Source organism: Halichondria panicea, chromosome 6 (genome assembly GCF_963675165.1).
Source record: "Halichondria panicea chromosome 6, odHalPani1.1, whole genome shotgun sequence".
Lineage (NCBI taxonomy): Eukaryota > Metazoa > Porifera > Demospongiae > Suberitida > Halichondriidae > Halichondria > Halichondria panicea.
In genome coordinates this window covers 3,660,018-3,685,463 of record NC_087382.1, presented here as the reverse complement: position 1 = coordinate 3,685,463, position 25,446 = coordinate 3,660,018, and the positions used below count along the sequence as shown (strand labels likewise).

General features: G+C 40.5%; 4 protein-coding genes across 4 annotated transcripts in view; 2 read left to right on the top strand and 2 right to left on the bottom strand.

Annotated features, from left to right (window-relative positions):
- LOC135337540 (protein Wnt-1-like) overlaps positions 1 to 4,171 on the top strand; it is a gene marked incomplete in the record, with an annotated part of 4,917 nt that extends 746 nt beyond the window's left edge. The window contains 3 exon segments of the mRNA XM_064533472.1: positions 1 to 230; positions 2,243 to 2,508; positions 3,337 to 4,171. Of these exon segments, the coding sequence (XP_064389542.1) occupies positions 1 to 230; positions 2,243 to 2,508; positions 3,337 to 3,816 (976 nt within the window).
- A 168-nt stretch (positions 4,172 to 4,339) lies between these two features.
- Positions 4,340 to 17,586, top strand: LOC135337443 (uncharacterized). The gene is made up of 8 exons (XM_064533381.1): positions 4,340 to 4,598; positions 5,613 to 5,700; positions 5,857 to 5,977; positions 9,991 to 10,063; positions 10,255 to 10,310; positions 15,692 to 15,753; positions 15,881 to 15,989; positions 16,368 to 17,586. Exons 1-8 carry the CDS (start codon positions 4,493 to 4,495, stop codon positions 17,367 to 17,369), a joined length of 1,617 nt encoding a protein of 538 aa, XP_064389451.1. The 5' UTR covers positions 4,340 to 4,492; the 3' UTR covers positions 17,370 to 17,586.
- Positions 17,587 to 17,768: 182 nt separating this feature from the next.
- Positions 17,769 to 23,638, bottom strand: LOC135337437 (uncharacterized). The gene is made up of 13 exons (XM_064533375.1): positions 23,572 to 23,638; positions 23,248 to 23,525; positions 22,850 to 22,951; positions 22,721 to 22,789; positions 22,282 to 22,347; positions 22,112 to 22,222; positions 21,576 to 21,779; positions 19,149 to 21,373; positions 18,843 to 19,077; positions 18,704 to 18,784; positions 18,535 to 18,642; positions 18,143 to 18,475; positions 17,769 to 17,982 (listed from the first exon to the last, which is right to left on the bottom strand). The coding sequence occupies exons 1-13, from the start codon at positions 23,616 to 23,618 to the stop codon at positions 17,966 to 17,968; spliced, it is 3,876 nt and encodes a 1,291-aa protein (XP_064389445.1). The 5' UTR covers positions 23,619 to 23,638; the 3' UTR covers positions 17,769 to 17,965.
- Positions 23,639 to 24,109: 471 nt separating this feature from the next.
- Positions 24,110 to 25,358, bottom strand: LOC135337461 (uncharacterized). Its single transcript, XM_064533401.1, has 3 exons — positions 25,268 to 25,358; positions 24,943 to 25,166; positions 24,110 to 24,667 (listed from the first exon to the last, which is right to left on the bottom strand). Exons 1-3 carry the CDS (start codon positions 25,338 to 25,340, stop codon positions 24,587 to 24,589), a joined length of 378 nt encoding a protein of 125 aa, XP_064389471.1. The 5' UTR covers positions 25,341 to 25,358; the 3' UTR covers positions 24,110 to 24,586.
- Positions 25,359 to 25,446: the final 88 nt, after the last annotated feature.

Genomic DNA, 25,446 nt, shown 5'->3' with positions numbered 1-25,446 from the left:
ACGACAAACTATCTACACTGCACCCAAGTCGCTCAACTTCGCCGACTGTTACGCTCGAGTGGACAACGGACGACAAGCCGCTTACATATGTACGGATAAACAAGAGCTTCTACCTTTGCTATTATATGCTGAGCAGGAGGGAAAGGAGATTTGCGAAAAAGCTTTCAAGCACCATCACTGGAACTGTACTGATTTCTCCATTCTCAAAGAACCAAAAGTGACCCGAGGAGGTGAGTAAACTGTGTATAAGAATTATAGTGAATATCTTGGTATGAATTTTGGTGTCCCTGATATTTTTAATTACTCATCTACGAATGTATTCAGCTTGTAGTTAGCTTGTACCTCAACATGTTTTTGATATTGCTGTTTATGCAAACTAAGCTCCCTTGAAGTGACTTGTTAACTAAGCTAGCACCTTTGTAAAGAAAGAACAGTTTCTTACATCTGTAGCAAGATAAAGGGAGGCCCAAGCGTTTAGCACAAAGGATTAGATGGACCTGAAAGGCTGCAGTGCTTCACTGATAATAAGCCTTCATCAAATGAAGCTGTGGTGTAATGTGGCACTATTGACTTTAAACAAACTTTTTTAACCGTATTTATAATTAAGGTTTGGTCGTATTTTTCGGCTGATTTCCCCAACCAATGATGTATACGATGTTGCCATGGTGGCATGCGGGCATGGGCATATAAATACAGCAAGTAACTCTACTGTTAGAATTTAATTTCCCTTGAAGCTTCGTTAAACTGTCATCTCAAACAAATAAATAGCATGGTATTTGGTTGCAAAGCTTGATGAATGAAGTAGCTTGATAGCATATTTCTTGATATTATTCGTAGCCATGCTTAATTGTGTTAACGATTATTAGGCCAATAGAAGTTCTTCGCTCAGTTCTTGTTTCCCGTATTATTATAATTAATTTTATTATCGAAAATGCATCGTTGCATTGAATAGTAACAACACATTTGGCTCCCAGGAATTACCCAAGAGTTGTGATAGCTGCATGAATCAATTCCGACAATGTACTGAAGAATGTGCTATCTAAAGCAGACATCTAGATCTCTAGCTCTGTCAGTATAATTAAGCTAGGGCTAGCCTAATCCGATTGGTGCATTGTTTCCGTGGCGTCTAAGAGGTCATACAAACGCACAGATTGGGGGTGGTGTGTGTGCGCAACTAGGGAACAATTGGAGCGGTTAAGAATGTGTTGTTTTTGCTCAACTAGAACACCTGCTACTCAATGATAAATAATTCAAGACTTAATTACGTTTGATTACATTGCAAATACGTTTGAAATAGTCGGTAGCTATTATTAAATCATTTGCTAGAAGGATAATTTATTAACATAACCTCGTAATAATAAATTCATCGAATAATTTGTTCAATTTCAACAATTAAAATTTCCCTTCCATTTTACCAAGTTAGGTAGGCGAGGGTATAATCCGACAGCATTCGTTTCTCAGAATGTGACCTTTAATTAATGGCCTGGCTAAACAGCTAGCGTTCAATGTTATGATAATTGTAAAGACAATCCTTCCGATTGATTCGACTTCCGACCCTGTGTACATAGGAACGCAGGTCTTGTTATTTGATATCTATCTAATATTCCATATGCTCAATGATGTGATAGGCATACCTTACCTCATATCATGGGATACATTAAATAAGAGTAAACGAATGCAACAATTAGTTTTACGGCTAAAAATAAACCATTATCTCCTCTTTGGCAAGCTACAATTTGTACCCAATAAATGGTTAAGTACTTACGTACCTAAAGTGTAACACTAGAAATTGCTTGAGTGAGATTGAGATTAGGTGTGTCAAGTTAGTTACTAATTGCTTTAGAGTGGAATGTGTAGAGACCTCCCACAGTGGACATACATAGTACGATGTCAGCACTGGCCTCTGTTTGCCACAACCTGCATTGACCCGGAGTACAGATTAGGACCGCTAATCATTTGTATACGCATTGCTCAAATTCTCTCTTGATTGAGTGAATGACAATAGATGTTGACCTCAACTATTTGTAACTAAGGCTAAAATCAACCATCACTATAACGTGGTTATGGTTGGTTTCCATATGTCGTTATGCGGATCTTTTAATGTGGCTTGTTTCCATGTGTCGGTATACCAATACGGATGGTAACCAAGCGTTATTATGATTATAAGTTTTTTAAGTTCCATTTTGACATAGATCATGCGCTAACCTCCCTCCCCCCCACACACACGCATCACTCATTACAGAAGTCTTTAAGGAGAGTGCCTATGTGTATGCCCTGTCTATGGCGGTCATTGCCCACACTGTCACACAAGCTTGTGCCCTGGGGGAGCTGGAGTCATGCACGTGTGATGAAGGCCCTACCACTGTGGAAGAGGACGTCACATTAAAACACTGCTCTGATGAATATGGAATACAAGTGGCCGAGAAGTTTCTGCGATTGAGAGACTCCAAAAAAGGAAAAGACCTGAAGGACGAGCTTTTTGATCACAACATTAAGGCAACCAAAAACGTAAGTGTGTGTGCGGGGGAGGAGTGGGTGTGTGGGGGTGGAGTGGGTGGGGGGACTTCCTCTGTTTGTGTTGTCACTAACCTTATGCTACGTGTTGTGGGACTGCACTTAATTAACATAGGTGACACCCTAATTAATTAATTCTTTTCGTTTTTCCATGGTAACCTCACGTATAAAAAAATAGCTTCACATAAATAATAGTCGTTAACTCGAGTTGCATGGCTTCCTGTGTGTCTGCTAGTTCAGGTGTTCATTCACTGGGTTTGCTAGTTGTGCTGTTTGTTTTGAGCGAAAAATGTTATTGCATATTTGTGGTAATTTGAGTCTACCAGCCTTAATTATTTAATTATGTCGACGGAGCACTGAATGCACATGTCTGTGTATGTGTGTGAGAGGACGTTTATTCGAAGTATTTAATACTTTGCGCCATCGATTAAACGAAACAGCACCCACGGCCAATAACAAAAGGGATTTTTTTAGAACCACAAAATAATTATCTAACTTGTTGACAAGCTAGGCAGTGATATTATCATTCCTTGGGTGATTTAGGCCTAAGATCATTGATGCTATTATATGTCCAAATTTAGTCTTAATTTGCTGGGATACAGTTGGTCCTCAGAGCCTTATATTCAACAAAGTCAGCATGATCTTTTAGTGGCAAGGTTTCTCTTGTTTGTAGCCAATTCTCTGCCATAGATAGTGTCATTTGAGTCAGGTAGGGCTCATCATGTGTGTGGGTGTGCGGGCAATATCCGCTGTTTCCTAGCTAATTTGGTTCTGTGTTTGCAGACTTTACTATTATTTATTTTCTTCTCATCATTCACACAGATTATTCGAGCTTCTGTTCTAGACGCAAGTGCTCAATGCAAATGTCACGGGGTCTCTGGCACATGCACAGTGAAGACCTGCTACAGTCCACTAACAGACATTGACACCATTGCCCTCAAAATCAAAGAGAAGTTCAGTTCAGCTTGCCACGTCGAATCCAACGGTCATACGGTGAGCTCTTGGGTGCCCAAGAAAAACGGAGTTTGTTCGAGTTTCACCGAAAACGACCTGATTTTCAGAGGTGTTTACGATTTTTGCATTCCCAACCCCATTCTCGGGTCAACAGGAGTGGTGGGTCGTATCTGTGAGCCTCACACTAATGGGCCAGACAGCTGTGAAAAAGTGTGCCGACAATGCAATAAAGAAATTGTCAAAGTGACGCATTTAGTTCGAGAAGAGAGAGACTGTCGTTTTCATTTCTGCTGTGATATAACGTGTGAGGTGGTTGAGAGTCAGAGTATGTACCACATATGTGCATAGCAACAGAACATTTAGAGTATAGTCCAAATCAGGTTTCAGGTATTATTTTCCATCCAAAAGGCATTCTGTTTCTTAACTTTTCAGTTTATCATTCATTTCATTATTTTTAAACTCCATTTAATTATTATAACGTCAGTACCCACTACATACGTTTTGAAACGTACACTAACTAACTTCAGTTTCACCAAGTAATCCCGATCAGTACATGAATTTACATTACATTGTATATATAAATCATTATTTTCATCTGTTTGCGCAGGATAAAAAGCAAATTTTTTTGTGTATTCAAATTTGTTTACAAGTACTAAGCTAGTGTTTCTGCACTATATATAATTATTTATTGTTGAGTTGATAATTTTGTTTGTATAATTATACTGCTGCACACATAAAACGGGTGCTCAGTTGCCTGTTGCACATGCGCAGTATGAACTGTTGTACAATTAGCAACAAGTCGTTGGTGTTGTGATGACATCATCACTAAGTGGGGGCGTATATCTGTCACATGTCATGATGACATCATCACCATGCCGGTAGTGTCAAGTGGGCGTATCTGCTTTAGCAAAAAAGATGGCTACTTTCTAAAATCGCTAATAAAGTAACCAAAGTTTTAGCTAGTACAGAGAGATTTAGGACTCAGTTATATATCACCCCGAACGACTAAGCGTACTGCTTCAAGATGGCGTTTTCTCAAGTGTCCATTAAAGAAAGTCTACGAGTAAAGAAACATTTATACATGAGCAATGATGTTGACGAGTACAACGGAAGCTCGCTGCCCCTAAATGGTAGGTGGGCGTGGTCCATACCGCACACACACACAACAAACAACACTTACACCACTTCTCTGCACACACCCACACACACACACCACACACACACACTGTGACACTGTATTGTACCATTGGCTCACAAGAATTATTAGCTGGTTATTTTCGAGGATCGACCCAGAAACACGAACATTTAAATAGAACCTCATCCTCGAAGATAAAATCCTCGAAATCTAGTTTGGGCAATCCACCCCACCTACCTGTTATGTTCTGATCTTGCCTAGCGCCTGTGTGTATAAGTATATTATGCCATGTGACTAATGATTGTATAACTGACTTCCTTTCCTACTGTATCAGTAAACATCCTTGCAATGTAACACCATACCGGTATGTATCATATTAAGAATACTGCTATGCATATAGAAGCCCAACCATGTTCAGGGGAGAAGAGTTTGGATGAGATGGTTTAGATTTTAGAATTTTATTAGCTAGCTATTGATCGAGGTAACCGGTTAATATTAGAGTAATCATGTGACTTAGTAATTAGCGATAGTGTCATTGCCCAATGATTATTACAAGTGTATTCAAAACTTCCCTTGTGAAGTGTTTGTGTGTGTGTGTTTTATTTGACAGTACATTTTTAGTACTTGCCTTGGATACAGTGTACCAGTGTGCATGCTAGTAATTAGTAATTACTGTAAGGCAGAGAGCATTTGTACACACCCCCCACCACCTACTGCATGCACCCCCCCCCCCCACACACAACACACACACACACACACACACACACACACACCCCACCACCTACTGCATGCACCCACCCCCCCACACACACACCCCACCACCTACTATATGTACTCCCCCCCCCCACACACACACACACACACACACGTCGTTGAAGTTCAGAGTCAATCTTTCAAAAAGCAAAAAATGTTTACAAATATCAAATATTTAAATTACGGTATTTTGGGTCTGCAAGCAATATACTTATTTGATTAACCCTCTGCCCACTACCCCACCCCTCCTCTACAGATCTTGTACTGTCCACCGTACTGAATGTGATACCCAGTAAGACCAACAGTAAGAGACTGAAGACTGGATATATTGTGGATCTTAGTAGGTACGAAATCACTGCAGGTTGAGGTGTTGATACAAGATGGCTATTCCTCAGTAATTACTTTATGAGAAACTAGCATTTACTAACCCACACCCACACACACACCACACACACACACACCCACACCATACCCATACACCCACACACACACACACACAGGGAGGGAGGGTTTTCCCCTTGCTCTGTGATTCTGGCTCTGCTCTATATCAAGCGACTGTCACTCTCCAACCCTTCCTTCTTCAATACTCTCTCATCAAGGGAACTGTTTCTCGTTGCCATGGTGAGCCGTCTCTTATATGTGTGTAGGCCCACTCTATATGCAAATGGCTACTGTCGAGTAGGTACCGTATAGCGGGTATATTTCGAGGGTATAAAATGGCGGTGTTTGCTGATCATAAGTATCATAGTATATGCATTGCGAGCATTTTTATACCCACGAATTTAATATCGCATGCATGCATGCTGCAAAAAGGCTGCCTACATGATTGTGTTGTTGACAAATGTTTTGTGTTTCCTTCCATGGGATACCATAGTCAAGATCGTTACTGGGATAATTATACTCCCTTTGTAAGGCATGGAGGGATCGCTAATCGAATTCGCTCAAGATTGTCAGGAATTTCGTTTCAATTTAATTCCACTTGTCCTTTAATTAGGTGTTGCTGGGTGGTGTGATTTTGCCCAAATTAGCTAAATTAGAAGCTAAATGTTTTCAACGTAAACAAAATTACGGGTTGCTTCCGACTATATAAATATATCTCCAATGAAGGATGTTATGTTTAAGTTTCAGAATGTCCACTGAAGGTTGTTATGTTATGGACGTACATGTCATGCATGACCTGGTTGGTCACATTGTTATTTACTGTATGTCACCTACATTTGAATAAGCCGAAAACAAAGATATTTTGACTCCATGCTCACATTTATACGATATGTCACCACATGTACATGTATATAATTATTTCAATAAGCCGAAAATGTTCGTCAACTTGTGTAGTGTTCATCAATATTATCAAGAGTACGCCCCCTGTGGTTTTAAGTGGAGTTGCGTACTCTTCCTAATGAACTCTTGATATTACTAATAGAGACGGTTGCTTTCCACAATGTGCAAGTGTGCAAGTCTATTCATTTTGTGTTGAGTTTTCCCTCATAAAGTGTCATAACTTTGTCATATTTCCCTGAAATTCAAAGTTTTTATATACCGTTGAATTCCTTGTAAAAGCGCTTCTATCTATATGGCGGTAAACAACCAGCTAAAAGTCAGGCACCTCAACCACATAAAGCATACTTGAAGCCATACATTGACCACATAACCTCTCAACGCAAATAGAACTGTAGCCAGTGAGCTCTCTCTATATGGCAGTGTGGCCGAGTGGTCTAGGGCGTTGGTTTAAGTAAGGGACCAGTCAATTTTCTATGGGCATAGTTCGTTACAGCGTAGACTCTCAGTCTGTTCTGTGTTTTTCGTTCTATACCACAGTCTCAACGTGGCTCCATTCTCATCAGCTGCATTTTCAAAGATTCATTCACCGCTGTCATTTAGAGCAGATCAAAGCTTTTAACTTTTAATTAGCGCAATTAGTAGAAGTTGTGTGTCCGGTGGGTTCACGCAACACACCTGTATTGTGTTGCCATGGATACCTGGTGTGGTGAGAACCAGAGCCCTCCCTAAAGTGACCATCCTTTGATGCTATTCTTCTGACCTACGCTGTAGTATCATTTATTAATGTAATCTTATGCTTCGTGTGTGGTTCATTTCGTGCGTGGTGTCATGTACGAAATGAACAGGACCCCATTGATGTAACCCCACAAGAGTGGCTGCGGGGTTAATGGGGTCAACCTAAAGGTCAATCGTTGACTGATAGCTTATTAATAATGTGTTCTTTGTCTACTAGTAATGATACTGTAGGTCCATTAACGTGAATAGAGAGTTATTTTGTAATTAATTTTGCAGCCTATATACAATGTCATCCTGTGCTTATAATTATTATATTCAGGCTCACAGTATTCGTATTGGTCAATTTATTGCAAAACCTTACTTCAGTGATGTGTCCGGAATATTCAAAAGTGGTGGCTAGTTTCATTCTTCAATCTCTAACATGTGGCAAACTAGGCCTAAGAGAGGTGGTCTAGAGGGTCACCACCACTGACCAGTGTGGGCACATCCCCTAGTAGTCTTCATGTTTAGTCTACTACATGTAGACTGCGACTGGAGGAGAGACCCTCCTTCATTACTAGGGCTGCAAGATTTAATAGTGTACCCCTACTCTAGTGTTCGTGCTCAGTGTATCCTGTTGATTGGAGGAGGGGCCCTTCTACTAGCACTGCAGCTCTAGTCTTTATGTGTAGTCTACTGGCCTGTGATTGGAAGAGGAGAGGCCCTTCATCACTAGGGCTGCTAGTGTACCCCTACTCTAGTGTTCGTGCTCAGTGTATCCTGTTGATTGGAGGAGGGGCCCTTCATTACAATACTATGTTTGCAAGATTAATGTGTGTACCCCTACTCTAGTGTTCATGCTGAGTGTATCCTGTTATTGGCTATTGTCAGCACTAACTTGCTTAACAAGTATCTATTGACGCTGCACATTATTCTAAAATTCATAGTCCCCTCATTGCTAAGAAACCTTCGCAGTTCAATTACAGTAGCTCTGGGAATTGTGAAGCCATTACAACTTGTTTTCCTAGCTGGTATTTGATGAGCAATTGTCTTGTGATGATTAGCCAGTTAACGAGCGAATGTTTGTGTACATGCTATAATGTGTGTTTTAATTGATAGCCTAATTTAGTGGAAGGGATGTATTTATTTTGGTCAATTAGCAATCATGGATCTAAACACACCATTAGATAGATCTCCCTTAGAGCTACATAATACATCTTCTCTTTCTAGAAGCGAACCTTCCAAACTTAAATTATGGCCAGTTAGCTAGCAAAAAATCGGCTAAAATTTGAAGACGATACACCTGTGCTGTGTCAGCAAATTTGGGCCAGATTAAAAGCCTCAAGTTAAACCCATAATTAGATAGACCTCCTTAGAGCTACAGAATGCATTTTTTATTTCTGAAATCGGATCTTCCCGACTCAAGTTACGAGCAGTCAAAGTAAACATACATAGTACCTCTATAACGAACACCTTTGGGAACAATGTGTCGGCTCTTATACAGAGGTGGCCTTTGTTGAGGGGTTGTTTTATACGTACACAAACTGTTCATTTGGGACCTGGCCTTGGTATCGCAGTTAGCCTCTCTTCATGAGTGGCCATTAAAGTGGGCTCCACTAGTAGGTAGGTACCGTGTTTGCATGAGTACAGTGTTTGCATGAGTACCGTGTTTGCATGGGTACAGTGTTTGGATGAGGTCATGTTTGTTGAAGGCTGTGCTTCTAACACTTGCTAATATTTCCCCATGTCATGAGACACAGTACATTTTAGGAATGTTTGTAGTGACTATCACTCCACTGACTGACTGACGAGGTATGTTCAGCATTAAATGAGCTGACACGTTCGTTACTGCTGCAAATTAACCAATTAATAATAAGGCTTCACTGTTGTAATGGTCTTGTGAAGCAACTTAAGTAAGTAAAGATGTAACGTGGGAAATGGATGTGGTTACTTATACACACGTTGTACACAATAGATGGATACACACAATCACAGTCTTATGTGTGTATTTTTATCGGCATTCTCAATCACTTAAAATGGGCAGCTGGATGTGTGTGCCCGGAATATTCGAAGTGCTATTTTCAAACCTCAATCTCAATTCAGCATTTTTATAGCTTATTATGTGGTAAACTTGCCTAAGAGGTGGTTGATTGTGTCTAGAGGTGGTTAGTACCAACCACCACCACCACTGACCAGTGGAGGCACATCCCTGCACGCATTGCCCTGGGTAATGAATGACCAATATTGTTTACCGCAGTGCTGATGATGCAACCTCCTACATGGTAGCGTACTAATTAGTGATGTCAATGTTTCTAGAGGGGGGGTACATTCCAATCTGTGTGTGGAGTCTGAAACAGTAGCGAGCCTAACCTTTGGTAACCTTAGCTATTATCTTGGCAAGTGCTAATAAAAACAAAACTTGCTCAGTTATGTCTGTGTGTGTGTTACTAATCGCTGTGTGTGCTGTAAGGTTGATCATATTATCTAGGTAGACTGTTTGTGTCCTGTTTTAGTGTGTGTGCGTGCGTGCCAACCCAGAGATATAAAAAATGCCGAAACCCGGGATCGAACCAGGGACCTTTAGATCTTCATTCTAACGTGTGTGTGTGTCACTAAATAAACATCTATTTTCCTCGCAGCTGGTGGCATCAAAGTTCCTCAACGATGAAGGGGAAATGGAAGCTCTCACTAACACGGATTTTTCCACCATCGGTTCGTTAATGTGTACATGACGAGATGAAGCGTCTGATGTTTACAATAATTATTGTTATTTTGTCTATTTTGTTAATTTTCACTCTCAATCACATCACAGCAGTCTTGTACATAGCTAGCTTTAGCACACTCACTTTGATGTGTTGTAGTGGGTGTGGTTTATTCCCTTTGATGTATTTGCCCACACACAGGCTCCACCCCACGCAATCGACTAGATCACTTGGAAATCAGATTCTTACAAGCAATTGTGAGTTAATGCTGATATTGATATAAGAGGGTGGCCTGCTAACACAGGTCCGAACACATGCTATGGATACCGTATAGCGGGTAATTTTCGGGGGACAAAATATTTGTGGTTGAGCAGTATTTAGTCATTTTGTGGATAATATTTTCGTGGTTGCTGCTTGCACTGCAGGTAAAGGTAGACAAGGTCGCTTCATTCGTGGGTAAAATATTTGTGGTCAGTGCTTCAACCACGAAAACCACGAATATTTTACCCCACGAAAATTACCTTCTATAGTACTTTGGGGCCCATTAACCTGGCTGTATTCCAGAGGGTGGCCTGCTAATACTGTAGCGTGGGCAGTTGTGTACTGATATGCTATTACCTCATCAAGGTGTGTGTTGTAAGGTGGTGGTCCATTGTCCAGACTGGCTAATTGCTGATCCTATTAGACTATTGTTGTTAGTCTGAGAATGCACTCTGCATGTTTGTCTTGTTTATATGATTTCAGCGGACTTTCAGTTTGTGTTGCAGTGAACCATGATTGTGTGTGTGTGTGTGGGTGTGTGTGGGTGTGTGGGTGGTGGTGTTGTGTGTGTGTGTGTGTGTGTGTGTGGTGTGAGTGGGTGGGTGTGTGTGTGGAGGGGGGTACAGTCAGCAATTAATTTTTAGGGAAGTACGATGTACATTACGTGTCATAGATTCTGTAAACTACAGGAATTGCCTAAACACGCAATTTATTAATTCTCCAATTAAAAAACAATTATTGTGAATTAAGTGTCATTTACTCAAGCGTAACTAGAGTGCGTATGATTATTTTATGCTGTAATGTACCTCACGTAAGGGTCTGTATCGTACCAACTGGGTGGGGTTTAACAACAGGGTTTTGGCGAATCTTTGCAACATCAACAAAAAGCGTTGAGGGCGCACTAATTTTATACTAGATATAGACACTTGTTGACAAGGGCAGAACAGATGGGTGGGGCTTGTTAAACACCAGGAAGGCTGGAGGAAGGGTGGGGCTCACTGCTTGGACATGGACAAGTTAGCAGCGTAGAGCTAGAAGCTTAGCACTGGCTACATGCTGTATACGGACAAGCTTTCTTTTCAATAGTTTATGAGACTGTTAGCTAGTTATATCCAAGGTGAGATAGCTTAGGTAGCAGGCAGTTTTCATTCCAGTGGCTATTATAACAGTTATTGTCAACTACATTCAAATTAATTTGTTCGTCTTTGGCCTCGGAGGTGTACTGCCATAAAGTCTGATGGACAATAACTAGACTACACTCAAAAATGTTAGAGAATTGATTGATTTAATTATCTGTACGTGCTGTGAATGTTATTAATGAGTAATATACGTTCCTGTGTGTAGCCACTCTGGCGACAGGTGTGTGGTTTTGTAGTCGTCCAATCAAAATACTTCATTAAAACCCCATGATCTTAAGTACTGAAATATGATCGTTGAAATTATTCCTTTTCCCATCTCTTGTTTCTTTGTTGACTTCCATTTATAGTTGAGCAATTTGTGTGGCGAATGTTTTCCCACATTTTCATATTTTGTTTTCGTTAATTGCGTGTAATTAGATATTCACGATAATCTCCGTGTTTATGTAGTCCATGTCCTAATTATGTTCTTGTTTCTATAGCAACTCGTTCAAAATACGATATATTTTTCAGTGGGAATTTTAATTTTTTCAGATGGCTCAATCAATTACTCCATTTTAATACTAATTTTACATTACATAATAAACCGTCATAATCTTTTACCATTTCCACTCTTGAACGAAAAATTTGACGATTGGAGATATTTGGCCAAATTAAAGTTTTCCAGTGGACACAACGTCATTGTTGTAGTATAGACGCTTGAGACACCAAATTAAAAACCGCTAAGTCAGTTCAAATTTCAAAAGGCTCATTCACCAATTGTCCAATTATACAGTTCATTGTGATAATTGAAATTGACCGATAGCAGCCTCGTTAAAGGTTATGGATAATGATGATATAGCATCATTATCCATAACCTTTAACGAGGCTGCTATCGGCCAATTTCATACACCATTACACACACACACACACACACACACACACACACACACACACACACACACTAGGTCCACTATCACTGATTTACGCTATTAGTACAATTACCCATGAAGAATATCTATATTTAAACTATAGATATAATTATATAACATGCATACATGCATACATACCGTTGTGCGTAATTATCATAATTTGCTCTGCGTGTGTGGGGGGGGGGGGCGAACATTTTTTAAATATTTTTGACATGTTTTTGAGTTGCCTATCTGATTCGTAAGGTCAATTACGGTGACCTTTTAGCTACCTACGCAAGTGGGCATCTTCTGGTATGTTTCACTCACATTCTCAATAATCATGATAATAATAATTATTATAAGACCGTAGTACATGCTGAACGTCATTATTAGTGCAGCTGGGAGCTAAATACCGTCCATTCTTGAATCAACATTACGTGTGGAGGTTGTCCCGATATTTACTTCCACGTCCGTTCGGTATTGTACATGTATGTAGCTATAGTGATGATTCAATCATTCTGCATATTTCTGGTCATGACCTCTTAAGTGCCTCTCGTAGTTTTAGGCCAACTGTAGTATTGTCATAGTGGTAGCTCCTTGGGTAGACCAACAGTGGCTGTATTATAGAGGGTGGCCTGCTAACACAGGTCCAAACACATTCCATGGAGAGACTTTGGGGCCATTCCTGCTTACAGGACACCACAACAGACAGGCATCACTGATCTCCATACACGTACATACGTTGCAATGTACTGAGAGGCATGTCTCTACTACCATTGTTGGGAGAATGTGGCGATTGGATTTCAATTTTCTAGGAAGTTGTTGTTTGTGTTCAAACATGTAGTGTACTCCTTCCCAACTGATTAACAAAGGTCAAATTCTGCGCATTCGTAGTTCACTAGGTTTGATCGCACTTAGCTAGCTCTCCCTATCTCCAATATGTACATTCATATAGCAGAGTGGCGCAGTGGAAGCGTGCTGGGCCCATAACCCAGAGGTCGATGGATCGAAACCATTTTCTGATATATTTTTTTGCACAGACTATTGGGTTCATGGATATCATATCATGCCTCTTATCTTTGCCCTCAAATATTGGTGCGTCTCTGAAATTTAATAGCCCCTCCTTTAATTAGAATAGTACCGGTACAATAATATTGTCTATACACGGTCTTGTGTGAGCCTATTATTTTAAGTAGTCCCAAATGTGATGAAATGTATCTGGTTTTGTTGTCAGTATCGGCTGTGTTGTGTTGTGCAATCATGTGTATAGTTGGTGCATGCTCAGATAGCCCCAGGCAATACACAGTTGGGTGGAGTGGGGGGCAGACTATACTGTAACACTAACCTGTCGTTGTTTTGTCATTTAGAAGGTGTGTGTGTTGGTTGTTTCAGTGTAGTATTGTATATCGTGTTTCCATTGCGTGGTTCTCAAATTGCGACTTTTCGCATAAATCACAAGCGAAAGACTCGCAAAGAGTGAGCAAAGTGCATGCAATTTCCCATGCTTTACATGCAATTCACAATAGTTGGAAATGCTTGTACAGTGTCATTCGCAATCAATTAACCTCGTGTTCGAAACCCGATATACGACATGTGTTGTCTCAGTGTAATAGCAGACATGTGCATGTGTACACAGTGCATGCATGAAGCCATACTAGGACTATTATAGACTTACTATTTCGGCAAATTAATGTTGGGCCACCGTATTAAACTAAGCGCCTAATTTGTCCTCCTTTCTGACCTCATTTGATAGACTTCCCTCAGAGCACTGCAAAATTTATTTCTTACTTCAGAACTTCCCAACTAGTACAATATATAAAAGAAGTTCGCCATAACCGGATCTTAGTTCAGGTAAACTACATCTAAGTTAGGAGAGGCATGTCCGCCATTTAAACTTGTTGCCATAATAGATCCATTGTTTGTTTATTGCATGACCAAAAACTTCTATCAACTACCTATTGTTGCTTGTACGCAAGTCTTGTGATCTCCGTGTTTGTATCATCAGTACGTACATATTGAGGGTGGCCCATTCACTTGTAGTGTCGCCACGGTAATGCATGCTTTCACAACACTCCTGTATTTATTTTATTGTGGCATTCTTACCCATTAAGAAAAATTCTTTATTCAGTCATGGTTCATTCTCTATCTGAAGCTAAATACATGTACAGGACATGCGATACGTTTATACTGGAGCTTGTGTTGTTATGCTTCTGTGTGCGCATACGGTAGTGTGTGTGTGTGTGTGTGTGTGTGTCCTTGCAAGTTCAAGCTTCTTGGCTTTTGCTTGCTTTTTTAAGCTTTTATGTAGAAAATCAGTGCGTTGTGTGTGTGTGTGTAGACTGCTACATATACGGTTGCTCAAGGATCAATAAAATGCAACTATAAGAGCTTCTAGTCACGTTTTCTTTGATCATTATTACTATTTATGACTTGTTATTTCCGTGTTTTTGCCTTAAGCCTTGCGCATAACTTCATATTCCTCTCAATTCAAATATTCAAATCACATTTTTAATGTGTGAAATCCTTTCGTTATGTTGACGTTTGTTTGAAAACATGTTACAAATTATTATAATGATTTCCACAGTGGGATTGTTGCCTGGCAACACGTACGTGTACGGCAGATGTGTAAAATAAACTACCCAATTATTAACATTTTGCTATATTCTTTCATTGAATTCTTTTCTTTGTGTGGTCTCTAATTCTTAATCTTTTGTCACTATAACTAGCGCTGTTACTTAGCGATAGCATGCGTGCATCTGGGAGAGAAATGTGAAACATTCGTTATTATGACATGATCATCTTTACAAATACTAATTCAATAAGTACATCAAATGAATTTCACATTAGAGTGTACAGAGAAAAAGAGATGGTAAGCGGAGGGGGGGGGTGTAATCTTCCAGCTGCCATAACTTGAGTACCGTTGATCCAATTTCAAATGTGTTATGATTTTCTGAAAGCTAAGAAAGAGACCTTTCTAAATCCAAAATTTCATCGGAGCCATAATTTGTCATTTTTTGGCCTTGGACCATGGTACGGCCAAATTGGCGAATATTTTTATCTCTCAAATATGAATTTTGAGGACACCATTTGAAAGGTCTCTTTCCATAAAATCGTTGAAATTGGATCCACGGAATTCGAGTTATGGCAGCTGGAAGAGGGGGAGGGGCAGGGGGTAGTTGAACAGCCATAACTTTAGTATTAAATTCAAAAAATTTATGTTTTGATTTTCTAAAAGCATAGAAAGAGAATGATCTACATGTATATGGCTTGTCATAAGTTGCGCTTGTAGTTTGATGGACCAATGGGTATGCGAGCTTGTGTCATGTGATCTGCTGTTGTTTTATCGTGCAGGATTGGAGGCTGTTCGTATCTATGGATGAGTATTACCAGTTTGTCAGAAGTGTGGAAGGGAGGTACGTGTGTGTGGGTGTGGGTGGTGTGTGTGGAGTGTGTGGGTGGTGTGTGAGAAAGTGAAGTAGGTAACAATTATTCTGTATTAAATTTATTGCTACCATTGCTATTTGTCCCGCCCACTCACAGAGTTGCACTTAACGAGGCGTGTCAGAGGGGGTGGTTCTCGTACACTGACCTTTGCGCTGTGTGGGGGGCGTCAGATAACATGGCCACCACCTCCAAGACCACTGCTAAGGTATAGTAAACGAAGCTACGTACATAGCATAAAAAATAATGTGTTTCCATCGCAATGTTACATAACCATATTTTGGCCGTAATTACCGTATAACGGGATATTTCGAGGGTATAATTAATTTTATGTTCGTGGTTTTCACTGATTAAGCATGCACCCGCAAATATTGCATGCTGCGACAAGGCTGCTATTCCGGTGAAAATTATATTAAATCTGCGAAAGTTTATACCCTCAAAAATACCCGTCCATACTTTGATTTATTCGACCATCATACTTGATTTATTCGAGTAAAGATCATCATACCTACAAAATAATTTTGACTTAGCTGTTAGCATTTTTGTTTGTGTGGTAAAGATCATCACAATAACTCCCACACTCCAGGTTGCCTGTGGAAGTGCTCTGCTCTATCTGATGTGTGTTGCTACCCTCTTTGCCTCCACCCCCACACCACCTGGCAACGACCTTTGTCCCCTGATGTCTCTCGGAAACGACCTCTCCAACGAACTCTCTACGAACGTGGCCATTTTTGACCCCCAAGCGACCCCACCTGTTTCGTTTAACAACCACTCAAAGCTACCACCTGATCTGTCAAATTTGAAGCCATTACTGAAAACTTTTTCGAGTTCCGATCCAAAGAAAAATCTTCCTGAAAATTCCTCACTAAAATCTATAACTAAGAACGATTTTGGACACCCCATTTTTGATGAATATCCAAAAATTCAAACTGAAGAAATTTCTCGCAAATCAGAGATCTTGAATATCACATCAAACGAACCAAGCAACGTGCCTAGCAACGTGCTTAGCAACGGATATTTGGACCCTGGACTGTTTTTGTTATTCAATCTAACAGCTGTTCTTACATTGCCTGAACTTTTGACCCCTGACAACCACTCAAACGCTATTTCGTCTCTGGAACAATTTAACCCTCTAGTCTCTTTATTAATTCATCCTGACGAGCAGCAGGCTCGGAATAATCAGTTTAACCCTCGTATCGATGCAGCTACCAAAGACGTCATTTCGAATGCTACAAGAGTTAACGCTAAAATTAATAGACAAGATAATTGGAATTTGACCTCCGACCACAGATATTTTAACCCCACTATCCCTCAATATCCTCGTGTAGAGCAACCTGATCGTGAAATAGAATCTAACTACATTGGACCTAAGGAGCACTTTCGTCATAACGACCCAAATATCGATATTTCTGGGCAACCATCGCAGAATTGGAAAGAATATCAATCCCCTGTGGTTGTCATAGAAACCATTCCCATGGTTACAGCATCGGAACTGTGGGACTACAACATTCCGTTGAGAGTGGAAAAGAACAATTTCACACTGAAACATGTTTTAGGCATGCTAGCACACAGCGTGTTGGCATGGTAACCGTCTGTAGAGACTGGACTTTGTAGGCTGTAGAGTTAGTTAGCACTGATGATAATTATTTTCGCCAATTTTGCTCAGAAACAGAGATACCTTATATAGCATTATAGCTGCTATTGTTGGCACCTTTTTAAATTTGGTGGCATGACTTGAGGTTTATTGAATACTTGAGACTATAAATAATTGCAGTACATGTACTAGTATTCTTTTTCCTGGCAAATTTATGTTGCAGTGAAGTGTTGCTAATTAATTGGTAATGGTGGCGGAGGAACAAATTTATAAATTATAAATCTGCTGAGCTGACCATAATTAATTATGATATGCTTATAGAGGAGTAAACTAACATTTGCAAGCAAATCGTTAAAATTAAACAGTCATGAATGATAATATAGACAGTCATAATCAACTTAAAACTATGTACATGAAACTCTCAATGGGTTTCTGAAATAATGAAACATATCATGACGTCTCTAATGGGAATCGATTGTCCATGCAGTACTAAATTAAAAATGGATAGCTATTTTACAGCTAGCTAGCACGCACATCTATTCTAATGAGTATTTTGTATAACCCGACACACTGCATGTGTAATCACTTCATCAGTCCAGTGTACGATCTGCAATCAGGAAAAGTGGAAATAATTATGTATGCAGGTGTTTTGTAAAAATTAATTATATAGAAGGTGTGATTGCAGTCAAACTGTTTGGATAGCTATACTCGTTGCTTTCTAGAGGGGAGAGGAAAAGGGGGAGGGTCACTGATACACATGTACTTACGTTGGGACAATTGCTGACAGATTTTATCAGCTGTTTCTCCTTTCCCCAATCTCAGTACGATATCCAGTAGAGCTCTGTAAGTTGCTTGAAAAGGATCACGTTCTTTCCAGACTTGCAGGCACTTCAACATGGCTGCTTGATTTCCACGTGATTCTTTCACATCGGCTTGTTCAGCAATAGCTAGCCCCATTGCAATTGAATACATTTCCACATCATCAAAATGTAAGGCCATTACGGGAGTATCGGAGTCCACTATTTCACGGTTGAGCTGCTCGTCAGTCAGATTGTATCGCCTCATTAGTTCTTGTAGAGCGACTTGATTAGAGTGTGGTCCTGTAGAGGGACAGACATTAAAACCATGCATACATACATAGCTACTTCAGGAAATATACCTAATATTCTAGTACAGACTTGATTGTCTTCACCAGCTGATGTAGTTCCAACTCTCTGGACTGGATCTGCTGAGTATTGGAGCCTTTCTGATGACAGGGACCCCTCATCTATATAGGAGTGATCAGTGAACAACAGTGTTTGTCGAACAGTTCGTAGAAACAATCAAACCTGATGATGGCATCTTTACAATAGATGTACTGGTAGTGTCATAGCTTTTTGGCTCTTCATTCCTTTTAGTAGAGATTTCATCTAAAGTAAATGTGATGTTAAAAGTAAGTACATCCTTAATCATACTCAGTTAACTGACTTGTCTTCTCTTTGTAGAGAGCTCTGTAGACAGTGAGGAGCACTTTCCCAGCAGCTGTATCCTTCACCTCACACTGGTAGTGACCAAAGTCCTCCTCTCTCACACTCGGGAAACTCAGAGTGTTGGGCCGATCATCAGTTGTCTTGATCTGACCCTCTTTAATCCAGTGAAAGGAGAAACTATCCTTAGAAAACTTTAGCACCTCTAGTTTAGTTTCCTCACCAACCTTCTTGGTCTGTAGAATGAATGGAAACATTATGCAAGAACACATGAACATAATTCTACGTACGCTAACTGTACACACACCTTTCCAAGCCAAACTGTCTGCTCCTTCCTCAAGGTAACGGGATTACTGCCACACAGAAACTGAATCCATACATCTTCTGTCAGAATACACAAGGAATTGTGATCTCTGCTTGAGCTGTGACCAGGACATGGGCACTGGAACGCCACTTGTGGGACTAGCTGCTCGTACATGCTCGTGAGAGTGTAGAGAACTACCGAGAGAACATAGGTGCAAAGGTCGTGCAGGGAGAGACGGGCGTGATTTCGAGTAACTCGTATTTCGTAACTTCTTTCATGCGATATTAACGTTATCTTATTTGATTTCGCAATCAGAAAAGAGACGCAGTTTCTCTTGACACCATCTTCCACCAACTCCCACGTCAATCCGAGTATTCCATGGCGGCCTTGGGAAACTAGTCGAGTGATGAGCCCACAGAAGACTCCTGTTGGTACGTAACCAAAGCTGAACGTGATGTGGAGTGGTTCTGGGTTATTGGTGTCTGATGGAGGTGGGTTCGCCAGCTCCTCTTGTGAAGCACATTCCAAAACAGCCGGCATTAAGTAGGTAGTGCGAACAACTTCCACTGATGATTTATCCTTATGAGATATCGGGGACAGAAGTTTGACGTGCTCCAATAACTTAATGAGATGCTTTGCGGGAATAAGTTCAGACATTTCCACGTTTCTGCAACACATCTCAATGGATTTGATCGAGAACTGTCCCTTCTTAACCAACTCGGCTTGCTCGTAGTCGGTAACTGGACCTCCTGAGTGAAGCGTTCGCATAGAAAGAAGAATAAACTGGCTGATACTATCAAAGATAGCTTGAAGAGTGCAGATCACGTGACCCTTGAGCCAACCGTCATCACCAGGTACGTTGGTGTAATGGAGGATCGTACCAACACAATTGTGAAGATACCAGAGACACACTTTTACTTCTTCTTTCTGCATTTCTAGCATTTCTCCTAATTCAAAGCAATCTTCAATTGTAGCTATTTGAAATTGTTTTCGAAGAAGCAACCCAAAAATGAGCCATTTCGGTCGAATCGGAAGAGAAGCATTTTTGAAGCGAGACAAAATTATTCGACTTAAGAAATTACGAACGGGGCCGATGTCAGACACTTCAGTTCCATTGAGGTTATCTACTGAGAAGAAACAAGATTTTGAACCTGATTGTGTATGGGCTCCGTCTATAGGTTCGCTGTGCTCAATATTCTGCTGTTTTGATCTTGGAGAAATAATAATTTCGGGGAATTTATTGATAACTTTTGTAAGTGCCTCATTTTTCTCGCTGATTTGTCTCTCGGGGTCGGTCAGCTTGTCTTTGTGTGTGCCTATCAAGGCTGCTACCGGTTTAACTTGTTTAAATGTTTTAATTCTTTCTTTAAGAGCATCACTAGCTCTGCCAACATCAATAAGAGGAGTGGGATCTCTTGAGATGCAATGGACACTGGCAATAGAGGTGAGGATTTGAGAGATTGTGGCTTCTGTAGTGTGAACAGAATTGAAGGGAATAATTTCCATACCATCTCGACTGAAAGGTATTTTGTACAGCTTGTCAAGTTCCTTACTGAGATCTAAGAACACTAGATACATGGCCGGACCAGTGCTCAGGGCTGGTAGCATTTCCAAAAAGCCTGGCTGACCTCCGATGTCGTGAATGTTCAGTAAAATATCGCCAAGGAAATCGGCCATTTTGGAATAGTCAGCATTCTTTATTAGCTGTTGTAATTTTGATTTTATTGGTAGTAGTTTGCTTCTTGGTTGACTTATTGTTGTACGCTGAGTAGCTGTGGCTTGGTGTAGTGGTGATCTGCTTTTTTTCGGAAACCCTTTTGTGGGATGTCTAGATCGAGTTTTTTGCTTGGGTATTAATACAGGAGAATCGGTTGAGGTTGCGATGCTTCTCTTTTTGTTAGGAGTGGTTTCAGACTTAGATTCACGCAAGTAGCCAAACAACAGCTTTGTTTCTTCGTCAACATCTTTAGATGACAACCATTTTGCTGTGTTTTCATTAACGAAGGCAAGTATTTGTTTGCAGTTAGCAAGCAGTGTGCTTCTAAGCTTGGCTTTGTCTCCAGCAGAGTCAATGTTCTCAAACTCCCCCAGCAGTCGATTGAGTGTGGTCGTCTTGCCAACAGATGGCGGCCCAACAAGAAATAGCCTTGGGTAGCAAACATCGATAGTGTCTTCATCTGTCATTAGATTGTTGAGTATCTCGAGGTTTCTTTGTTGCTCAGTCATAACTATAATTATGGAGAAATTAGTAGAGATTAAGTTACTTTGATCATATGAAAAATAACAAACATTGAAATTTTAGCGAGAACCATTCGGCAAGTAATCAGTTAAGTGTGGAGATTACAAATCACGGTCGTGTGACTACTTTAAGCTAAACTGATGGACTGGAGATCATGTGATAAGCACTAAAAATAGTAATTTTAAGCTTACTTAGTCTGAGTCTTGTCCTGAGGTCGTCGGCCATAATCTCCAGTCCTCTCTGAGTAAGCAGCTGCTGAACTTCCTCCAGAGTGGTGGTGCCAGCAACAATGGGATGACCAATGTTGACTTGTGCTCCCTCGAGAAGCTTCTGCAGAGCATCAGCCTCGTCTTGTGTGAGTGGAACAGCTATTTGACTCCCAACACCATCTATTCCTGCATGAATGTACAAGGAAGTAAATGTGACTGACTATAAAATTATATATAGCTATGGTAAAGTATAGTTATAATTACTGTATGCATGGCGAAGCCTTTGCTGGCATGACATTTTTTACTTCATTGAGGAAAATGTACTCAGATAACAATTTACTAGGAATTCCTCGTGATAACAATTTCGGTTAAATATGTTCATAACGTCGTGCCTGGTTGCCATGAGTAACAGTTGTTGAGTCGTGTAAACATAACATTATGCACATCACTAATCTCTTTATAATGTATAGCTATGTCAATTATTTAGGATGCTGGTGAAATGTTTTTTCATAACTTGCCTGGTTGTCTAGATGATTCTTGTCGAGTCTTGAGGTAGTCAACAATGTCCTCGCAACCACTCCTCCCTTTAATTATGTCAAGGGGTGTTCTGCCTTCATCATCGGTTGCATCTGCATACATGTGTTAATGGTCAAGAGATTGTATACACATTACATTTAAATAAACTCACTGATGTCACAGTTAGCCTTCTCAACCAAGTACTGCACCATTTCAAGGTAACCGGAATATGTCGTACCTAAAGTTACAATATTGAACGGGAATGCAGTTGGTTATAATAATACATGCACTGTATTGTAAGGATCTTATAATTTTATATAGGTTACAAGGATGTAATAAAAGTCATACAGTTCCTTCCGTGTTCTTATTACACGTTTTGGTAAGGGGTCGTCCTGCATAATATTATAGCAGGAGAATCCTCGTGTTTTATTGAAATATACAAGCAACTCGCCCTCGGAGCTTCACCCTTGTGCTTGTACATGTATATTCCATAAAACACTCGGTCTCCCATGCTATATCTATTACATGCATATACTCTTATTTCTGGTTTGTTACAAACAAGTACTTTTAGGGCTATGTAGTTACTATAATCTCTAATTACTTCGACTCACCAATTATAAATAGGATGTTACTGTAGCAGGCTGCATGAAGTACAGTCTGGTTGTAGTTGTTCCGTACATCTGAAAGTGTTCATAATAACAATATGTACACAGGGACAGACAAAATTATGATACACTCACTGATGTCACAGTGGGCCTCCTCCACCAAGTACTGCACCACATCTAGGTGACCACGGAAGCATGCATCGTGGAGTAGAGTATCATTGTCATTGCCCCTGGTATCTATACACAAGTGAATGTTGGTATCACTAATATTTAAATATTACAGGACTGGTGCATTTGTAAGGAACTAAATGTCCATCCCTAAGCCAGGCCCTCAAGGCCTCGAACGCATAGTTCGTGTACATAACCAACTCATTCAAAATTAAGAAGCCCAAGCCATGCATGTATTCCGTATTCGTTACAAATTAAACTGATATTAAAGTCCCACAAAAATATTTGCAATGTGAAAAATTGCTATATATAGGGTTGGCCGGGGGAGTTATGTAGCAACTGCTAGTGAATGGAAAACTACTCACCAGCGCTGCACTTGCAATCCCTGATCAAGTAAACCAACACCTCCTTATGACCCCACAAGGCTGCATAATGAACTGGAGACCTGCCCAAACCATCCCATCTCCCAGTGTCTGCTCCAGCCTCAACAAGTGCCTTCACTATCTCCAGGTTACCATTACGACAAGCAATGTGTAATAGATAGTACTTGGGGTAGTTAGGGTTGGCCCCACGTGCCAGCAGGGACTTCACTTTGCTTACATTGCCATTCTCAGCAGCATTCAATAACTCCTTGGCCTGTTTCCTGTTTAAAAGCAATAAAAATGTTAGGCTGTAAGACGATCACTTACTCAGCAGACTGTTCCTGTCCCATACTTTTGGACTGTTCCTGTCCCATTATTATAGGAACCAGAGATGTGTGTAGGCTGCAGTTTAATATTGAGAATGGAAGCTTGGAATGATATGAATACCCTCACCACAGACATTCCAGACACACCCTCTATTGTGTGTAAGGGGAATTCCATTACACATGTGACTGCATGCATGTTCATGAATAAATCATAGGGTACATGTACATGCATGCAGGGGGTATTATCAGACATATAAAAAAATGCCTGTTCTCTAACTATAATATTATGGTAAAACAGGCTAGTGACGACTGACATGCAGTGCTTTGTTTGCAGCTAGCTTTTAGTGTTCAAATGATTCGGGTATATATTTGAGTGGGGGGGGGGGGGGGGGTATGAGACACCATTGCAATTAACGCTAATTGGCTAGTCTAGCATAATTATTATCATAAATAATAGTGATTATTCTGTCTTTAAAATATGAAACGGTCGGCGTGTTACGAAACATAGAAAGGGGGTGGTTCTGCAGAGTTTGATCACAATGGCTGCTTCGGGGAGAGGTGCCTTTTTAATGACAAATGATGACTGTGCAAACAACATGAAAAATAACATGTTTATACATACACACACAGCTAAATTGTTGAACAGAATACTCATAATTATTATATACATGTAGTTCACAAGTACATTCACATAACGCTAATTAGTCTGCTGGGGCCCTAAGAAATTGAAACTCCTCTTCTGGTACTCGTAAAATATGCAATGTTCCATCGGGATTCAATAGACCAATCAAACAGAAGCGCCTCTCTCTCCGGTTGGTCGGGAACGTCTGGTCCAAAGCCGAGGGGAATCACCCCCATACGAGGGGGCGGGCTGTCCTCCCGTGGAGTGGGCAGGGTGGCACGCGGAGGTGGAGGCTTTTCTGCTTCTTTTACTGCCAGATCGGCGATTGTCGCAACCACGAACATTTCGGTGAGATATTCGCTACAAAGGTAGTCGATGTTTCCAGCGGCTTCGTTCATTTTAGAGCGTGGTGTGTTTGGAGGTATTGTCTATTGACCATCTCCGAGACAACCTCCACTGCTTCCTCTAGTTTTCCCTGAGGGGTGTGGGGTGTGTGTGTGTGTGAGTGTGTGTGTGGGTGTGCGTGTGTGTGTTAGTGTGTGTTGGAAAGTGACACACTAAATTAGCTATTACAGTAGGCTGTTAGACAACGCTGCTACACTTGACAATGCAATGGTACACGTAGTAAATTCTACCAAAATGGAATATTTCGCAAGTAGATAAACATTTAAGTTGTGATCGTTTAAAGAAATACTTCACTATTTCTCCATACACCATAATCTGCTGTCACGATGAGCCACCTGCCCTCACCTGCAATACTTCATGTGCCCCCAGGGCCTCCTCATCTGTATCAGGGATGAAGTATCCAATGCAATACGAGGCTGACAGGATTCTCCTCGCTCTCAGCAGAATTCGGAAAATATCATCGAGAAAGTTTTTCGCTTCTCTAGTTGTGAAAACACTGATTTTCTTTTGTGGAGTGAGAGGAGAGTTCACCCCAATGGTGGCATCAGATTGACCTTTGACCCGAGCCACTATAAAGAAAAATATGTAGTGTTATATGTACAGTACAAACTTCTAAATTAAGGTCATATTACTAAGCAGCTATTATAATACATGCACACAAACATCGTACCTTTCTTGTCGAGAGCCAGTCCGAGTCTTTCCAGTTCTCTCATCTTACCAGTCGACTCTTGAAGCAACTTCATTTCAATCTGACAAGAGAAAAAAATTGGCCTACATGATTTAAACACACCCCATTTTGATAAATAGACCTCCCTTAGAGCTACAGAACGCATCCTACATGAAATTGGA

Bases quoted from the DNA above. Each gene is read 5' to 3' on its own strand.
- LOC135337443 (XM_064533381.1), top strand. From the start codon at position 4,493: ATGGCGTTTTCTCAAGTGTCCATTAAAGAAAGTCTACGAGTAAAGAAA. The intron at 5,701-5,856 runs GTACGAAATCAC...ACACACACACAG, and splicing joins TATATTGTGGATCTTAGTAG to GGAGGGAGGGTTTTCCCCTT. The intron at 5,978-9,990 runs GTGAGCCGTCTC...TTTTCCTCGCAG, and splicing joins AACTGTTTCTCGTTGCCATG to CTGGTGGCATCAAAGTTCCT.
- LOC135337461 (XM_064533401.1), bottom strand. From the start codon at position 25,340: ATGAAGTTGCTTCAAGAGTCGACTGGTAAGATGAGAGAACTGGAAAGA. The intron at 25,167-25,267 runs GTACGATGTTTG...TTTTCTTTATAG, and splicing joins ACTGGCTCTCGACAAGAAAG to TGGCTCGGGTCAAAGGTCAA. The intron at 24,668-24,942 runs GTGAGGGCAGGT...CACACCCCTCAG, and splicing joins GGGCACATGAAGTATTGCAG to GGAAAACTAGAGGAAGCAGT.
- LOC135337437 (XM_064533375.1), bottom strand. From the start codon at position 23,618: ATGGGACAGGAACAGTCCAAAAGTATGGGACAGGAACAGTCTGCTGA. The intron at 22,790-22,849 runs GTGAGTGTATCA...GAACACTTTCAG, and splicing joins GGAGGCCCACTGTGACATCA to ATGTACGGAACAACTACAAC. The intron at 18,476-18,534 runs GTATATTTCCTG...GTCCCTCTACAG, and splicing joins AGTCTGTACTAGAATATTAG to GACCACACTCTAATCAAGTC.